The sequence below is a fragment of the Nomascus leucogenys genome, unplaced genomic scaffold, assembly GCF_006542625.1.
Source record: "Nomascus leucogenys isolate Asia unplaced genomic scaffold, Asia_NLE_v1 Super-Scaffold_526, whole genome shotgun sequence".
In the NCBI taxonomy this organism is placed as follows: domain Eukaryota; kingdom Metazoa; phylum Chordata; class Mammalia; order Primates; family Hylobatidae; genus Nomascus; species Nomascus leucogenys.
In genome coordinates, this window is record NW_022095777.1 from 177756 (window position 1) to 196614 (window position 18859).

General features: G+C 37.6%; 1 gene segment (V, D, J or C); it reads right to left on the reverse strand.

Moving 5' to 3' along the window:
• Positions 1 to 312: 312 nt before the first annotated feature.
• LOC100583480 lies at positions 313 to 10284 on the reverse strand (the record flags this gene model as incomplete). The annotated part of the segment is given in 3 exon segments: positions 313 to 337; positions 9508 to 9826; positions 10236 to 10284. Coding segments are annotated over 3 exon segments (393 nt in total), but the record flags the coding sequence as incomplete, so codon positions are not given.
• Positions 10285 to 18859: the final 8575 nt, after the last annotated feature.

Genomic DNA, 18859 nt, shown 5'->3' on the forward strand with positions numbered 1-18859 from the left:
AGAAATATTCCTTGAGTTAGCCTGTACTTGAGCAGAGCACATGTTCATCAAATTATGTGGATAAAGAAGTGTCTTGAGTCAAGAATACACATGGATTCCTGAATAGCTGCTTGGCCAAGGTCCTGGAAAAGAAGCTTGGAAAATCAGAGACAAGAAACTCTAGAGAAATGGCATGGAGATGCACTCATGTGAGGAAAAAGTATGGCGGAGAATTTAATTTATTATGTCAATACAGCAGAGAATATTGATACAGATAAGACACCAAGGAATCATCCATACTGGAAGACTCATCTACCACTATGCAGATGAACTGTATCCAGCCTTGTCTCTTAACTTCCTCAGTATTTGCATAATAGATTCCTAAACAAAGTAGCCATATAGACCTGGGGGGGACTATGCACTTACACAATGATATGAGCCATGCCTTACCACTCCCATCTCCACCTGCACTGATCCTACTATTGCCACTTCTGGGTATCTGACTTCTCAGCAGTTGAGACAAGTGTCTTCAACAAGTGAGTGATAATTTGGGATATCAGATCACTGTCCCCCGGAGGTGGCTGTGATGCGTCTTCACCTGGATTCTTTTGTATTCTAGATCTATGTTTGCTTTTCCTGCCCACAGATAATTAGCTATTCCAGTCCTCAGAGAGTGTACATTTTACTGATATGGGAGTCTTTCCAAATAAGAAGTCTTTATTTTGAGGGGAAAGGGAAATTATAGACACCTGAGTAAGGCATCCATTGGTTCTACCAAATACATTATCCAAAGATGTCCACGTGGGTATAACATTCTGCAAACTTTAGATGATCTCCTTCAAGCAATGATGAATCTTTGAACAGATGACCATGATAACATGAATGAATGTTCCAGGAAGCAAATGGACAAAAGTAGGAGCAACTTCTCCAATCATCATTCACAGGAACACAGTTGGGGGATACGTGTTTCCAGTCATGCCATTCTAGACCTTGCTCACCACAGGTCCTGATACCCAGGGGCGGATGCTTCTAGTTGGGAACACTAGAGGAGATCCTAAAGCTATGGTAATGCAGGGTTCCTCAAGCAAGTACAGAAAAGGCAACCAAATAATTACCTATTTTAACAAAGTTAAATAGTAAAGCTAACATGTAGTGATAGTTTTCTGCTACTTCTTTGGTGAAAGGAGAATGTCTGGGAGTACATCTGGACTGAGGGACAGTGAAGAACACATGTCATAATCAGACGGTGACTGTCCACATGTTAATATAAAGTAAAATTGGGAATAATTAAAAGGAAGTAAGAAAGGGAAAACATCTTTAAGTAAATCCAGTACTAATGGGTGGCCAAGTCACAGCTCCAGCTCTGCCAGAAGGAGTGCTTATTTATAAGCAGGAGACTCCAGGGCTCAATAAATGCATGCTACTTTTTTTTTTTCAGTTGTGTGTTCTATGATATACTTCCCTCAGCCACATCTTTCATGTGTGCTCATTTTTGTTTGTAGATCTGGAAACTACAAATCACTGTTTTCACGGTAACCATAGCCACATTAAAATTATTGCTGCCTGCTCTTATCCTAGTTCAGTTGATTAAAAATATTTGACTGAAATCCGGGAAGTAGAATAGCAAATCGTTTATCTGATTAAATCTCTGCCTCTTTGCAGTCCAGCAGGCATGGCAGTGATATAAACAGGGAGCTTGTTAGACTTTCAAAATTTCGAGCTGGCACCATAACACAATATCCAAAATGTCCAGATATCAATCAAAAAGCACTCCTCATACCCCAAACTCGGAAAATCTCAACATGAGTGGGAAAAGTCAATCAGTAAATAGTAACCTCTACATAATAGGTGTGTAAAAATTATCTTGAAAGGATTTTAAAGCAGCCATTATAAAAATGCATCACGGAACAATTGCAAACATGCTTGAAAAATATTAAATAATAGAAAGCATCGGGAAGAAAATACAAAATGTAACCAAGGAAAAATTGAAATTTTAGAAATAAAAATAAGAAAACAAATCAACAGAAAAGACTAGCCAGAATAAAACCCCAGAGTGCAGATATAAAATATAAAGAATAAAATTAAATAGTTAAATTATGAAATTTGAAAAGAGACAGAGATTGGTGAATCTAAAAGAAGAGTCCCAACTATATGTTGTCTATAAGACACTCACATCAAATATAACAGTACAAGTAAGTTGAATACAAGAGAAAGAAAAAGTATATACCATACTAAGATTAATAAAAAGAAATCAGAGGTCATTAATATCAATATCAGATATATAGACTACAGAGCCAAAGAAAATGACCAGGGACAGAAAGGTATATTACATGAAGATAAAAGAGTTCTACAAGGAAACAAAGCAACTTTAAATGTGTATACACCAAACAACAGAACAACAAAGAGCATGTGGCAAAAACAAACAAACAAATAAACAAAAATTATACTTGGAGACTTCAATCCTTCTTCTCAACAACTGATAGGACAACTAGACAGAAATTGGTGAGGATAAAGACACATTCAACAACACTGTCAACCCACAGGATCAAACAGACAATTATAGAACACTCCAAACAACAATAGCGGAATTCAAATTTTTCCAATTGCCCACAGAACATGTACCAAGATAGGCTGATTCCTGCCCACAAAACACTTCAACACATTTAAAATAATTAAAATTATAATAAGTGTGTACTTTGACTGCAGAGAAATCAAACTAGAAGTCAATCTTGAAAATATAATCAGACAATTTCCAAACACTTGGAAGGTAAACAATATAGTTTTTTTTTTCCAAAGAACTAGCTTTTAGTTTGCCTCGTGTTCACTATTCCTTTTCTGTTTTTAATTTTATAATTTTTGTTCTAATTTTTATTATTTATTTTCTTTAGGTTTTAAACCTTTTGTTTTAAATCACTTCTGTTTCTGTAGTTTCATAAGGTGAAAGTTGAGATTATTGATTTTATGCTTTTAGTTGTACACACACACATGTTCATGTATATATATACAAATACATATGTATGTGCATGCCTGTATTAGTCTGTTTTGAATTAGTATAAAGGAATACCTGAAATTGGGCAATTTATAAAGAAAAGAGGTTTATGTGGCTCATGGTTGTGCAAGCTGAACTAACAAGGCACCAGCATCTGTTCAGCTTCTGGTGGGGCCTCTGGAAGCTTTTAATCATTGCAGAAAAGGAAGGGGAGCAAGAGCGTCACATGGTGAGAGAGAGAGCAAGAGAGTGAGGAAGAGGTGCCAGGCTCTTTAAAACAACCAGCTCTAGAGTCACCTAATATAGTGAGAACTCCCTCATTGCCTTGGGAAGGACTCCAAGCCATTCATGAGAGATCCGCCTGCATAACACAAACATCGCCCTCAGGACGTACGTCCAACAGAAGGGACATTTCAGCCTGAGGTTTGGAGGGGACAAACATCCAAATTATAACAATATGCACATGCATATATGCATTTGTTTTACCATAAATTTCCCTCTAAGCACTGGTGAACACCTGCATGTATTTTTTCCTCATACCCCAAACTCTACTCACCTGCAAACACGTCCACTTAATCTGCATGTTTATTGTCCTCTCAATCTAGAAATGAGCAACATTCACAAACTCCTCTTATATTACCCCTAATTTAGAAGGCCCCAAATCCATTTTGCATCAGTAAATCACAATGGAATAGCATATGGTAAAAACCTCCAGGTCACTCCTGATCCCTCTCTTTCCTTCTCTTCTCACATCCGGGAGGCTCATTGTCATTACTTCCAAAATAGGGTACCATCTTCTTATGGTTTCAACAATCTACACTAACCGAAGACTTCTCCAGGATTCACTTTACCCAGTGGACTGTATTCGTTGCTCCTCACAGCCCAACTACAATCATCAATCTTTTAAAAAATAAATACTATCATGAGAATGCTCTATTTTTAAAGTATCCCATAGTGTCCTACTATACTTAGAATTTGCTCCCCCAAATAAACCAAGGCCTATTTTATTTCTCACTTGTCATGTTTTATGATCTTTAGGACACTGAGATAAAACAGTTCTCACCTGCTTCCTTTCTTGCTGTGTCTGCAAACCCTAAGATCACAATGGGAAGAAGCCTGAGCCCATCTACTGACATCACTGCTCTTAGGTCCATTATTTACTCTTAACATGTGTGTTAATTTTCATGGTCTTGTAACAAATTACCACAAATTTATCAGCTTAAGACTACAACCATTTATAATCTCCCAGTTTCTGAGTCAGGAGTCTGCACATGGCTTAGTTGTTTCTGTCCTTAAGGTCTTTTATTTATTTGTCTGTTTATTTTTATTTCAATGGAGTTTTGGGGAGCAGCTGGTGTTTGGGTGTTTGGTTATATGAATGAGATCTTTAGTGGTGATTTCTGAGATTTTGTCACACTCATAACTGGAGTAATGTACCCTGTACCCAGTGTATAGTCTTTTATCTCTTGCCAGCCCCTTCACATTCCCCTGAGTCCCCAAAATCCAATGTATCATTCTTACACCTTTGTGTCCTCATAGCTTAGCTCCCACGTATCAGTGAGAACATATGACACTTGGTTTTCCATTCCTGAGTTACTTCACTTAGAATAATAGCCTCCAGTTCCATCCAAGTTGTGCAAATGACATTATTTCATTCCTTTTTATGGCTGAGTAGTATTCTACAGTATACATACACATATATACTGGTATATATGTACATATGTATATATACAGAGGTATATATGTACATAGGTATATATGTATATATAGGTATATATGTATATTGTATGTATATATATGTATATTGTATGTGTATATATGTATATATACATATATGTATATATATATATGGCATTTGAGCTGGTCTCATATTTTTGCAATTGCAAATTGTGCTGCTATAAACATGCATGTGCAAGTATCGTTTTTGTATAATAACTTCTTTTCCTCTGGGTAGATACCAGGTAGGGGGATTGCTGGATCAGATAGGTCTACTTTTAGTTCACTAAGGAATCACCACACTGTTTTCCATAGTGCTTATACTAGTTACCTTCCCACCAACAGTGTAAAAGCATTCCCATTTCACCGCATTCACCTCAACATCTATTACTTTTTGCTTTTCTGATTATGGCCATTCTTGCAGGAGTGAAGTGGTATTGCATTGTAGTTTTGATATGCATTTCCCTGATAATTAGTGTTGTTGAGTTTTTTCCATATGTTTGTTGACCATTTGTATGTCTTCTTTTGAGAATTGTCTATTCTTGTCCTTAGCCCACTTGTTGATGGGACTGTTTGTTTTTTCTCGCTGATTTGTTTGATTTCTTTGTAGATTCTGGATATTAGTCCTTTGTTGGTTGTATAGATCGTGAAGATTTTCTCCCCCTCTGTGGGTTGGCTGTTAACTCTGCTGATTATTTCTTTTGCTGTGCAGAAGCTTTTTAGTTTAAGTCCCATCTATTCATCTTTGTTTTTGTTGCATTTGCTTTGGGGTTTCTGGTCATGAAGTCTTTACCCAAGCCGATGTCTAGAAGGGTTTTTCCAATGTTGTCTCCTTGAATCTTTATTATTTCAGGTCTTAGATTTAAGTCTTTAATCCATCTTGAATTGATTTTTGTATAAGGTGAGAGATGATCCAAACAGGTCCTAGGATTGGTAAATGAATTCAGCAAAGTTTCAGGGTACAAAATTAACGTACACAAATCAGTAGCTCTGCTATATACCAATAGCGACCAAGCTGAGAGTCAAATCAAGAACTCAACCCCTTTCATGATAGCTCCAAAAAAGAAAAATACTTAGGAAAATACCTAAGGATGTGAAAGATCTCTACAAGGAAAACTACAAGAAATTGCTGAAAGAAATCATAGATGACACAAACAAATGGAAACATGTCCCATGCTCATAGATAGGTAGAATCAATATTGTGAAAATGGCCATACTGCCAAAAGTAATCTATAAATTCAATGCAATTGCCATAGGACTACCACCATAGTTCTTCACAGAACTAGAAAATAAACTGTCCTAAAATTCAAATGGAATCAAAAAAGAAGCCCAAATAACCAAGGCAAGACTAAGCCAAAAGAACAAATCTGGAGGCATCACCTTACCCAACTTCAAACTATACTACAAGGCCATAGTCACCCAAAGAGCATGGTACCGCTATAAAAATAGACACATAAACCAATGGAACAGAATGGAGAACCCATAAATAAAGTTAAATACATATAGAACACTAATCTTTGACAAAGCCAACAAAAACATGAAGTGGGGAAAGGACACTATTCAACAAATTGTGCTGGGATAATTGGCAAGTCACAGGTAGAAGAATGTCCATAAGGTTTCACAAGACTTTACCACAGTGTAGACTGCATTCTCACCTGAGACTCACCTGAGAACACACGCACTTTAAAGCTCTTTCAGATTGTTGCAGAACTAATTCCCTTGCATCTTTATGACCTAGGGCTTCAACTTTTTATTGGATCCTGGCTGAAGGCTGCTCTCAGGTCCTAGAGGCTGTAGGCAATTCCCTGCCATGAGATTTTCCCATAAGCAATGCACACATGGCTGTTTGCTGCTCGAGGAAAGCAGAGAGTGTCTCTCTTCAGTCTGCTAGGACAGAGGCTTATATAATATAATACAATCATTGGAAATACATCTCGTCACTCCTGCCGTACTATATTGGTTAGAAGTGAGTTTTAGATTCTGCCTGCTCTCTGTGGGAGTAGATTATACAAGGCTGTGACTCATCAGGGAGAGGGTCATGCTAGGGTGTTCCAGCATCTTCAGCTTTCTCAAGTATCAGAGTACTGATACTGGGTGAGAAATCTGTCCCACATCCACTGACACTGAGTAGACCTGGGACGCCAGGGCACACCTGGGAAGCATCCTTTATAAGAGATGTTTTAGGCTGACTCCTCTTCTGTTAGTGCAGTATAACATTAACAAAATATCTTAATTTGTCCTATTATGTTTATCCCAACATGTCTTTGAGGTTCCTTGACTGCAGGTAGCATAAGCCAATTCTGTCCAAATATATTCAAAATTTATATTTAATAATAGAAAAACAGATTATGAAATAGTCTGAAAACAAGACTCAGAGCAATAGTGTCAATACTCAACAGCTTCGGCCTAATTCTAGACTAGCTGAGACCATTTGCATGAGTGATAGAAGAGGTACTGGATGCCAGACACTGCTGTGAGCACTATTGGCCTGCTGCCTCTAGAAATGTGCACAGGGCCAAGGCTGCAACCATAGGTCTCAAAATATAGGTATAATATAGCATTTTTTTGTTTGTTAATTCAAATGCTTATTACTTCTACCATTACATAATACCACAATTGATAAAAATATTATTACAGCACTCTTTAAATGTGGTGTATCATTTAAAGCATACAGTTCTATGTATTTATTACTGGAATATAAAATCATATGTAGTATCAAGTATTGTAAACTCTGACATAGTTACCATAATTTTTTCAGATGTTTTCCTTCATTTTCAACATAGACGTGATCATGTCATGTGCATTTTATTGATTGTTCTCAACATAAATTTCTTCTAATAATAACAACAAAGTTGTCATTCTCCCATTTTAACTTAATTTAAAATTTAAAAGCAAAAGGAATAAGGCAGTGGTTCTTAGAAGAGAAACAAAAGCAATTCAACAAAAGCAGAAAAACAAATAATAAATTTTAAAAATCATGTTTATAATGACAACATAGTACTATAGACAAAATGAACCAAATTACCTAAAATTTCATGGGAGAAATGCACCATTTTAGGTCAATGCGTGTTTTTCTCTCATTGAGTTATTTTATGAAACTTGCCAACTCTTGAGTGTGAGTGGAGATTCCGACTTGGCCCAAGCAGAGGGACTCTATGAGGAAGGAGAATCCACATAAGTTTGGCAGTTCTTGGAGCTGCTTTAACAGAGTAGGCAAGAGCTGAGTTCCTATCACCAGGCTGGATTTCATTTTGAGACATTTGCTGAGGTCTGGGTTAGGAAGAGTCACTGGAGGCTCGATGAGAAAGGTAGAGTGAAAGCTCCCACATTCTCCTGAGTTTCCTTTATAATCCTTCACCGATTATACTTCATGCAGGTCTAAAATATAGGCCTTAGGCTCCTATCATGAATCTCCTACTGATCTTCCCGGCCATAGCTCAGCCCTGGTTAGCATCTTAACTATTTTGATATAAGGTATTTCCTGAACGATCATTCTCTCTCGTTTCATCCCCAGATATAGGACATAGGTGAAATCAATTTTTGGAAGCTCACCTATGTCTTGCTGGGTTGACTAGGAAGGTGTGACATGACTTAACCTTAGGTCCTAAGGTGACATGACCTAACCTCACTTTTGCACAGGACTGTGTTTAGCCCTTGTCCTTAGATCGTAAGGTGACATGACCTAACCTCACTAACCTTAGGTCCTAAGGTGACATGACCTAACCTCATTTTGCACAGGAAAGTCTGTAACCCTTGAGTCACTAAATTCCTAGAGCCCCCTCAAGAAGTACTGCCTCCCTATGAGCTTGCAGTGACATCAGGGCACAGCCTTGAAGGGCAGGCATGGGTCTATTCGACACTGTGATTCTTTCCAAGTAATACTTACAACTTTCCATCTGGGTTAGTAGCTCAACTCCAACTCCACCAGCATAGGGACCCCAGCAAACATGAGCAACAGAGCTGGGTTTTCACCAACAGTTGACCTCTGCCACATGTCCTTCATGCTTGCCTTCACTGCTGCTGCCCAAAATGTTAATATTCTTATTTTGTACTAGGCAAAAATTTGCCATGCATTATCTAATTTTTTTTTCAAAATTCTGTTGGGTATGGCATAAAACATGTATGCTGTCTAATTCTTCCAAACTTGAATATTTATTTTTAAAACCCTTGATTTGTAATGCAAAATCCTCACCTCTTATTTCAACCTGCTGTGCCTGAGACTCATCAAACACATTGGACACATGACTTTTGTTTTTAAGTGGATTTTAAAAAGTCAGCCTAGTAGCCCAAAACCAGGAATGTACACGGTTTTCCATGGGTAATTCCTGAAACCGTGCCCCTTTGCTGGAGAGAGACATAGGCTAAGAAAATGCAGAAGTGTGAAGGCGCGGGGGGGAAGAAGAGAAACAGTTTTATGTTACTAAACAAACCCAGCTGTGTCTATAACCAGTAACTATTCAACCAAAATAATATCCAAAAAACATATCACTTTTAGGTTGACATGAACCAGCCTTAATTATAAAGTTGTTACACTGAATGGTTTTAATTGAAAAACAGATATAGGAAAGGCTAGGAGGATTTAGATGGCCTTTCATTCAGCTTTCTCCATCATCATGTCTGCTTGTTCAGTGGGCACTTGGACTCCACCATTCTCCTGTAGGTTTGGCCTGAGGTGTAGCCCCCGGACACATGGGGGCAGTTTCCTGAAATTCATCTCCCTGAGTTCTCCATTGTCTTGCTCTCTATGGTGCCTGCTCCCTTGACAAACAACACATGTGGGAAGCTGGGCCACCCAGCAGGGAGGTTTGTGTTCGGGGCTGTACCACTGTGGGGAAACTTTTGTACTTTGCATGCAGTAATAAACGCCAACATCCTCAGCCTCCACCCTGCTGATTTTCAGTGTGAAATCTGTGCCTGACCCACTGCCACTGAACCTGTCTGGGATCTCAGAGGCTCTGTTGGAAACCTTATAAATCAGGAGCTGTGGAGACTGGCCTGGCTTCTGCAGGTACCAATGCAAATAGGTGTTTCCATTACTATGCAGGAGGCTCTGACTAGACCTGCAGGAGATGGAGGCCGGCTCTCCAGGAGTGACAGGCAAGGAGAGTGGAGTCTGGGTCATCACAACGTCCCCACTGGATCCTGAAGTAATGGGAGAGAAGTGCAAGTTTATAAGCAAACGTTAAGAGGCATTTGCATTATTTGTTTTCTGTTACATTTTTCATGATCAATCATTATTTTTGTGAGTGCATTTTTGGTTTGTATCCCAAAAACATCCAATTTCCACAAAGAATCAAGATTTTTGAGGCAAAAGGGAGTCAGTTGAATCCTCTCACACCATCCACCTCTTTCTGTGTCAGAGTCTTCTTCAGATCGCAGGCCCTTGCTCCTTCTAGAATCTTTCTCACTGTCACAAATTTAAACATCATATGCCCCATCCTGGAGGACAAGACACATCTAACACGTGGACAGAACACGCATGAAAGGCAGCAGGGCCCCAAGAGCTCACCCTCCCACTCCATTCTCCTCCCCGTCTCCCTTCTGTCCTTACCAGGGACCCAGAGCATCAACAGCCCCAGGAGCTGAGCAGGGAGCCTCATTGTGAGAAGGTGAACTGAGGAGTCCTGATTAGTCCAGGCAAGGCTAGAGCTCAGCTTTTATCTCAGACTCACAAGGGAAGGTCCTCCCTAGGGGACAGTATGCAAATTGCCTGGTGGGTGCATTGGGGTGGAAAGAGCCAAGGGGAGTGCGGAGGGGCTCTGTTATGAGCAAAGTGACATAAAATATCTTCTGCATTTGAAGGACCATAATAAAGACCATAATAATACACAATAATAAATATAATATAATAAATAAATAATAAATAATAATAAATAATAAAGGACCATAATAAAGCTGATATCTCCTGAGTGGCAGAAATGACATGTTTAAATGTTTCCTTTCATTTTCTCTAATAGATTTTTATTTTTTCTTACTTTCTCAGACACATTTTACACTTTTCTTCAATAGGTTGAGTTTTATTAATATTTGATTATTCTTTTTAACGTTAATTTAAGAGTCTGGTTTCTGTCTTTTTTTCTTTAATGGAGATAAAACACATAGAGTAAAACTCATCAAACTTAAAAGTGCAACTGACTAAAGTTTATATATATTCACTCTCCAGATGAAACCCTAGAAATTTCCAAATTCTCCTGATGCTTCCCTCACGCACCATCTTAGTTATTTCCCCTTCTATCCCGATCAAGGTAATTGGCATTCTAACATTCTGGTGTCTATCACAATAGATTGGGTTTTTCTGGGCTGGAAATTCACATGAATTGAAGGAAGAGCATTTTTTGGTTTGCTTTCATTTTTGTTTGTTGTCTAACTTCTTTCTTGCTGCTTTTTTTTTTTTTTTTTTTTTTTGTAGGGGGTGGCTTCTATCCTGCTTCTGGGCTTGAATTGCTGACTGCTTTTATTTCCTGAAGTTGTGAAGAATTTCCTCTTGAATATCTTCTAAGAAATATCTGCTGTTTATTTTTAGTTTTCTTTTCTTTCTTTTTTTTCTTTTCTTTTTGAGATAGAGTCTCACTCTTTTACCCAGGCCAGAGTGCAATGCCACCATCTCTGCTTACTGCAACCTCCACCTCTCAAGTACAAGCAATTCTCCTGCTGCAGCCTCCTAAGTAGCTGGGATTACAGGCACACACCACCATGCCCAGCTAATTTTTGTATGTTTAGTAGAGACTGGGTTTTACCATGTTGATCAGGCTGGTCTCGAACTCCTGACCTCATGATCCGCCCACCTTGGCCTCCCAAAGTGCTGGGATTACAGGCGTGAGCCACCACGCCTGGCCTTTTCTTTTATTGTTGAAGGATATTTTCACTGGAAATAGAATTCTTGGCTGCCGTTTTTTCCCCTAGAATTTAATTATCTTCTATACTCCCTGGGTTATAATAAAACATTAGTCAATGGTTTTATTATTTTTTCCATGAGTTTTTAGATTGAGTCAGTTTTTTTCTTGATGCATTAAGTTTTCCTCTTTGTCTTTCAACATTTTAACTATAATGTGTTTAGTTATGAATCTCATAGTGTTTATTCTAGCAGGTATTACTGAATTTCTTTAATCTGCACATTAATGCATTTCATTACTTTTGAAAAGTTGTTGCAGTCATTTCTTCAAATATTTTTTCAGGTACTTTTTCTCTTTTGTTTTATTCTCTCAATATTGATCACACTTCTCTTTTTCTTTGAACGTTTGTTTTTAATTTAAAACTGCACATTCTAGATCATGTGTTTCTGGATTCTATTTTATTGTCCTGAGCATTGTTAAATTTATTTTAATAACTTGCCTGGACCTACACTGAAGAATCTACTGCTAGCTCCCCCACCCCCCACCGTGATGTTTGATCACTGATATCTCTGTTAATTTTTCATTCTTATTTGTAATATTAACTTGGATTTATAAAAGCTGCCTATGTGTTTGCTTAGCAGTCACCGATGATTTGGGCAGAAGTTTTGCTCAAATATCTGGAACTCAAATCTACCTTCTGCCAATGCATCTGTGTGTGGCCTGAAAAGTGCATGCAAGATGCAATCAGTTCTTACCTCCCTCTGCATTTACTTACCACTGTGCCTCCTTCAATCTTTGTTATTCATATTTGCAGCTTTTAAGTCACCAGGAATGTGTGCAGAGATTATCTCAGCAATTCTATAACTCTCTTACACCAGAAATGGACCAGTAACTTTCAGCTGGGGTCCCACTGGCCCCAACCAGGGCCCTCACCTTAAACTAACAAAGCTGTGGGCTTGCTCAGTCCATTTCCTGCATAGTTCATCGCAGTTAGCCGGAAACACTAAAGGATCTTGTTCCACACTTGTCCACTCTCTTTGATGGCAAGCTGCTGGTTTCGGCAGCCATCCTCATGTTGGAAAAACTCCAGTTCTGCAATTCACGTTGACTAAGCTGGAGTGAAAGGAAGCTGTTCAAGGCAAAAGGTCTCAGACATTTCCTGTCCTTACCCAAAGCACTACACTTTCTTATAAAGATATACATTTAAAAATTTTTTTAAGCTTTGCCATTTTCCAGAGTGCTGAAATAGTATTGATAATTTTTAGCTTTATACTTATATTTGGGTTTGTTGTTTATTTTTGCTGAGGCTTTAATAAACTCTTTGTGACACCATAAACAGAGATGTCTTCTAAACTGAATTTAGATGAATATAATAGCCACATTGAAAGAGAATGGAGATATGTACAAAAATAAGTAATTTTGAAGTTGAGAATTTGAACTCTATGCCCTCAGTTTAAAGAGAAACCAAGCTCTTAACAAATAGGAAACTCTAATTCCTAGACTTCACATTCTCAGATGAATACACAATCAATTTGTAAGATGCCTTATATACATTATAGGATTGAGCGTATAAATAAATATACTCTACATAAAGAGAGCCAAGTTTGTCTTTAACAGACGTAAGAAACACAAATAGGGAAAGGTGGAAAATATGATGACTCTTGTGAAATTACTTAATTAGAATCCATATTTTTCTTATTTTTATTTATATATTTTAATTTTGAAATGCTTTTAAACTTAAAATTTAAATCATATAGTAAAGATTGTTTCCATATACTCTTCCTCTAGCTTCTTCTAATGTCAGCATCAAGCATAACTATGGTGTGCGTACCAATACCAGAAAATTAACTGGTACACTGTTATTAGTTAATATAATACTAATACTAATAAAATACTAATTATACTGTTATTAGTTAAGTAATTTGCAATCTCCTTCAGATTTCACTGATTTTTCCAGTGGTGCCCTTTTTACATTCCAGGATAAAATCCAAGATAGTATATTACAGTCAGTTATTGTGTCCTTACTATTTATCAAACTGTGACAACTTTTTAAAATTTTGTTTGTCTTTCATGATCTTGAAACTTTTGAAGTGTACTGGCCAGTTATTTTGGGGAATATCCCTTAATTTGGGTTTATTTGAAGTCTTCTATTGATTAGATTCACTTTTTTTATTTTCAGCAAAAGTATTACGGATGGGATATGTCTTCAATATATATCAGGAGTTATATAATGTCCACATGTCCTATTATTGGTGGTGATAAATGAATACAGCCAATGAAATCTGTTTTGGAAGGAAGTCTTGGACAAAGCTAACTGAGACAGCTGCTTCTACTACTCTTTTTATTTGGTCATTTGCGGACTTTCTGAGAAATAATTTATTCGTTATGTTTTCTAGGCTTTAATCCTTTTAAAGCTTACTGCACAATGGAGAATATTAAAGAAATAAATTAATATTGGCTTTAATAAATGAATAAAGAAATGTTAGCTCTTAAATGACCAAGATATCTATCAAGGCCATTTACCACTAAAATGTTAACAGTCTGAAGAAAAAAAAGAGAAATGGATTTATTAAAACGTGATAGTATCCACAAAAGAACAGCTGTTCCTGAGTCAACTATTTGGATAAACAAATAGAATTTTCTATCATTTGGAATATTGTAGGAACTAAATGGACAGCTGCAGCATGCACTGTGCTACTTCTACTGAGAAGATTCAGATACCATTGGTGTTGTATTAGGATGTACACAGTTCAGACACTATGTCTGGAAATATGAGATTATGACCCCTCAGTTAAAGAATGTATGGCTACATATGTGTGGCTACAATCATTTCTAGAAATATGTACTTTTCCAAATTTTTTTTTTATCTTAAGAGTCAATGGAATTATACCTTTGAATGGTAATGAAGCAAAAATATTATATGGAACTGGAAACTTTTGAGTATATACAGAGAGGATATCAGAGAAAGCTAACCGTACTTTACTGGGTGCAGTTAATCTGACTGGAAGTTTTGGAGGAAAAGGCTGAAAAGGAATGTGTTTTGAAGAAGTACGATGTGGTTTAAAAAAATCAAATACTTACAACTTGAACACTCTTGCCAGAGAAAGCAGATGACTTTACAAAGAGGTGAAGTGATGTATCAATTTTCCAAATCACCCTCATACATATGCTTTTGCTTTGCCCTTTTTACCTTTTCATTGGGTAAAATTTCGATAGTGAATGGTGAGAAGGAATGCATTGGACAGATTTGGGTGAGCATAATTAAAGGCTGAGCAATTTAGCATAGATCAAGACCAAATCATTAGAATTTTAAAATTTGTGAGCCGGTCAATGAATAAAACCCATCCAAGAATCTAATGCTGCTTGTAGACGAAACATACTTGGATTAGATTTAAAATTATGTCCCATAACTCTAGGCTAAGTTGGTCTAGTGGTGATAATGATGATTATTTTAACGCTAAATATAATAATTATAACAAAATTAATAGCAGCATATATTGTGTGTTGGATACGTTCTAAATGTTTTACATTGTTTAAATTGTAAAAAGATCCATAAGGTAGATCATAGTATTGTCACAGTTTCACAGATATGCAAACTGAGGGAGGGAGGTTAAGCAACTTTCCCAGTGTCATACACTCTGTAAGCGTTAAAGCCATGTCCTCATCTAAAAGAGTTTAACTTCAAGGTCTGCCAAGATAATGTCTGGACTATTGGATGCATATTGTCTGACTGTAATTCCAGAATGGATGCAGACTTCAGTGGTACTTGGAGTAGCATTAATAAAACTACGTCCTTGAGACCTAGAAAATGATTTGGAAAGCAAAACACATTAACTGCTTGAAGAAAAGAAGCAGATTTATAGAAAATGAAGTTCAGGAGTGTGAATAGAGGCTCCCAAAACTGTTAAGGCAAAGAGGGCCTGGTTTTGGGTTGATAGAAGTGTTTTACAGAATCAAGGGGCCTGTTAATGAGAAGATCACCCAAGGAATTGTCCCCTGCATGGACAGCATCATCGTCTGTCTTCAGGGAAATGGTATTGGTGCCCTGAGGGGTCAGAGTCTGGGCCCTGCTCTTCTGTACAATTGTGGTCTTCCTCGCACCCGCAGTGCTGGAGTTACTTGAGTGTTGCTCTTTGAGGCAGATTCAGGACCCTCGGGAAAGATCCCTAAGCAGTAAGGAAAAGGAGTGCTTGGAAGATAAAGTTCTGATCAACTCTTCATTTTAACCTAAGCCCATCATCTACCAAGGGAGACAGCTAGAGACATTTGGGACAGAAACAGAGAAATGGGACCACAGGTTTCTATTTTGTTCCTGGCACAAGACAAAAGTCTTCTGCCAAATGCCATTCACTGTATCTAGATGATTGGAACAGGAGGACACAGCAATACAATTCTGTGACCAAGGATAGAAATTCTACACTCAGGCTGAGATAACAGCCTTTTCTGACCCGACCACCTGGGTAAAAGATGACCAACATAATATTTACATATCCAATCATATAGATAGATGTATTTTATCAAATATGATGGTATAAATATGAACATTTAGAAACCATTTAGAAAGATATTGAGAAGAAATTAAACTAAATATTTGAATTACAAAAGTAAAATTTGTCTCACTTGTGGAAAAAGTGTTCATATGTATATATTACCTAAAACTCAGTGGCTAATAACACTGGGCATTTATTTTCCTCTTCATAGATGTTCATGAGAACAATTATCTGGCTAATCAAGAAAGGGCTTAGCAGGGTGGTTCTGCTGCAGGGCATTGAGCTTGTCTCCAGCCTTTGGATTGTGTTTGATCTGGGAACAAGGCAGAGCCTATCCAAGGTACAACATTCCTATGGCAGGTAGCAAAAGTAAACAAAATTTTCAAACAAAGCTGAACAGGCAAATGTAAGTCTAATGATCAGTAACACAAGTGCACACAATTCTAATTTATTGTTTCACTTTGCTAACTCTTAAAGTTTCTAAAGCTGTTTCCTGTACTTAATTAGTAAGTTATTTGCATCTTTAATGGAGAAATAATTATGTTTTCCAACTTTTAGAATATTAAAAATACTTTCAAATGTAATTTTGCATTAGTTACAAATAAAGCTGAGTATTTGTTCTTGTTGTTGTTGTTTGAGACAGAGTCTTGCACTGTCACCCAGGCTGGAGTGCAGTGGAATGATCTAGGCTAACTGCAACCTCTGCCTCCAGTGTTCAAACGATTCTCATTCCTCAGCATCCTGAGTAGCAGAGGTTATGGGCATGCACCACCATGCCCGGCTAATTTTTGTATTTTTAGTAGAGATGGGGTTTTACCATGTTGGCCAGGCTGGTATCAAACTCCTGACCTCAAGTGATCTGCCCGCCTCGGCCTCCCACAGTGCTAGGATTACAGGCATGAGCCACCGCACCTGGCCTAGATGTGTTTTTAACATGTGGCTTTAATGTAAATGGTCTTATTGTGAGGAAATACATTTGTAAATGTCTTCTAAAACACAGCTTCTTAAAACTCCTGCATATTACCTATATGCTTATTAAAATGCAGACTGTTATGCAATATGTCTAAGATTCATCTGCTATTTTGCATTTGTAACATGCTTACAGTGATGCTGATGATAAAGTTAGAGAAGACAGACAATGGTGCTGTCCATGCAGGCAGGTGACAATTCCTTGAGTGATCCTCTTATGGACACACCACTTTTTTCTGTACAACACTTTCATCAACCCAAAGTCAGGCTCTCTTCTCCTCAACAGTTTTGAGAACCTCTATTCACACTGCTGAACCTCATGTCTGGCTGGCAACTGGACAAATTTTGAGTAGCAAAGTGCTTTCATGCTAAGGAAACAATATATCCTATGCGTGTATAAGTATTCTTGTTTGTTTAGCCAGAAAAGGTTTTTTCATTTGTCAAATGATTTCTATGTATTGTAAGCTATGTTCTTATTTTTCTGTTTACTTTATGACTGAATGAAGTATTCTTGCAATGATTCCAGACTTGCTAATATTATGTGGAAGCACAAGAAAATGTATCCTGAAGCCAAGCCATAGCTGGAAAATTCTGAGATTTGGGAACATATTGACCTCATTTGGCTGTCAGCTCCCAATTCTCCATATTCACTGTCATTTCTAGAAGTACATTTCCCAAAACCCCTTTATCTCTCTATGGTTTCTCGTATAGTTACTCAGAGGAGCCCACCCATCATATTTGAAAGTAAGAAGACGGTGATTGAACACTGACACCTTCAGGCAGGCATGCAGACTGAGGTGAGGACTGGAGAGTCACCTGGAGTGATGCTCCATCAACCTGTAGCACCAGCACCCTTGTATCTGAACTTCCTAGACACAGCAGAAGACCTCATGGTTAGACAGCCCATGCGTTTAGGAACAAATGAACTCTGGCTTCTGGCAGACCAACAGAGATTTCCCTGTTTCTAGTGTCAGCTTCCTGACTACCATATCTCTTGGCTTGTATTTTCAAATCTAATTCTGTCGAGATAGTTATTATTAATAAGTCAAAAAAAACAACAGATGCTAGCGAGGCTACAGAGAAAATGTAATGCTTATACATTTCCTTTTGGGTGGTGTATAAATTAGTTCAGCCACTGTGGAAAACAATTTGGCAATTTCTCAAAGAACTTAAATCAGAACTACCATTCAACTGAGCAATCCCATTTTTTGGGATCCTTCTGTGTATACATAGCAAAAGGAATATAAATCATTCTACCATAAAGACATATGCACATGTATGTTAACTGCAGCACTATTCACAATACTGAAGACATGCTATCAGACTAAGTGCTCATCAATGGTATATTGGATAAAGAAAATGTGAACATACATACCATGGAATACTATGCAGCCATTAAAAAAGAATGATATAATGTCTTTCGCAGCAACATGGATGGAGCTGGAGACCATTATCCTAAGTGAACAAATGCTGGAACAGAAAACCAAACACCATGTGTTCTCACTTATAAGTGGGAGCAAAACATTGAATACATAGGGACACAAACAAGGGGACCAATGAACATCAGAGCCTGCTGGAGGGTGGATGGGGAAAGGAGAATAATGACTGAAAAACTACCTATTAGGTGCTATGCTTACTATCTGGGTGACAGAACAAAATATACACTAAACCCCCACAATACACAATTTATCTATAGTACCAACCCGTGCATGTACCCCGAAAAAAAATATTATAAATAATAAATTATATGACTTTGCAAGTTAAAAAATAAAACAATTTCTTCTTGAAATCATAGTTTCTCTTGAGTAGTTTCTCTTGTGATGTATGACCTGGACAGATGCAATAATTGAGATTCCTCAGGTATCATAATTGCTGTTCTTTAT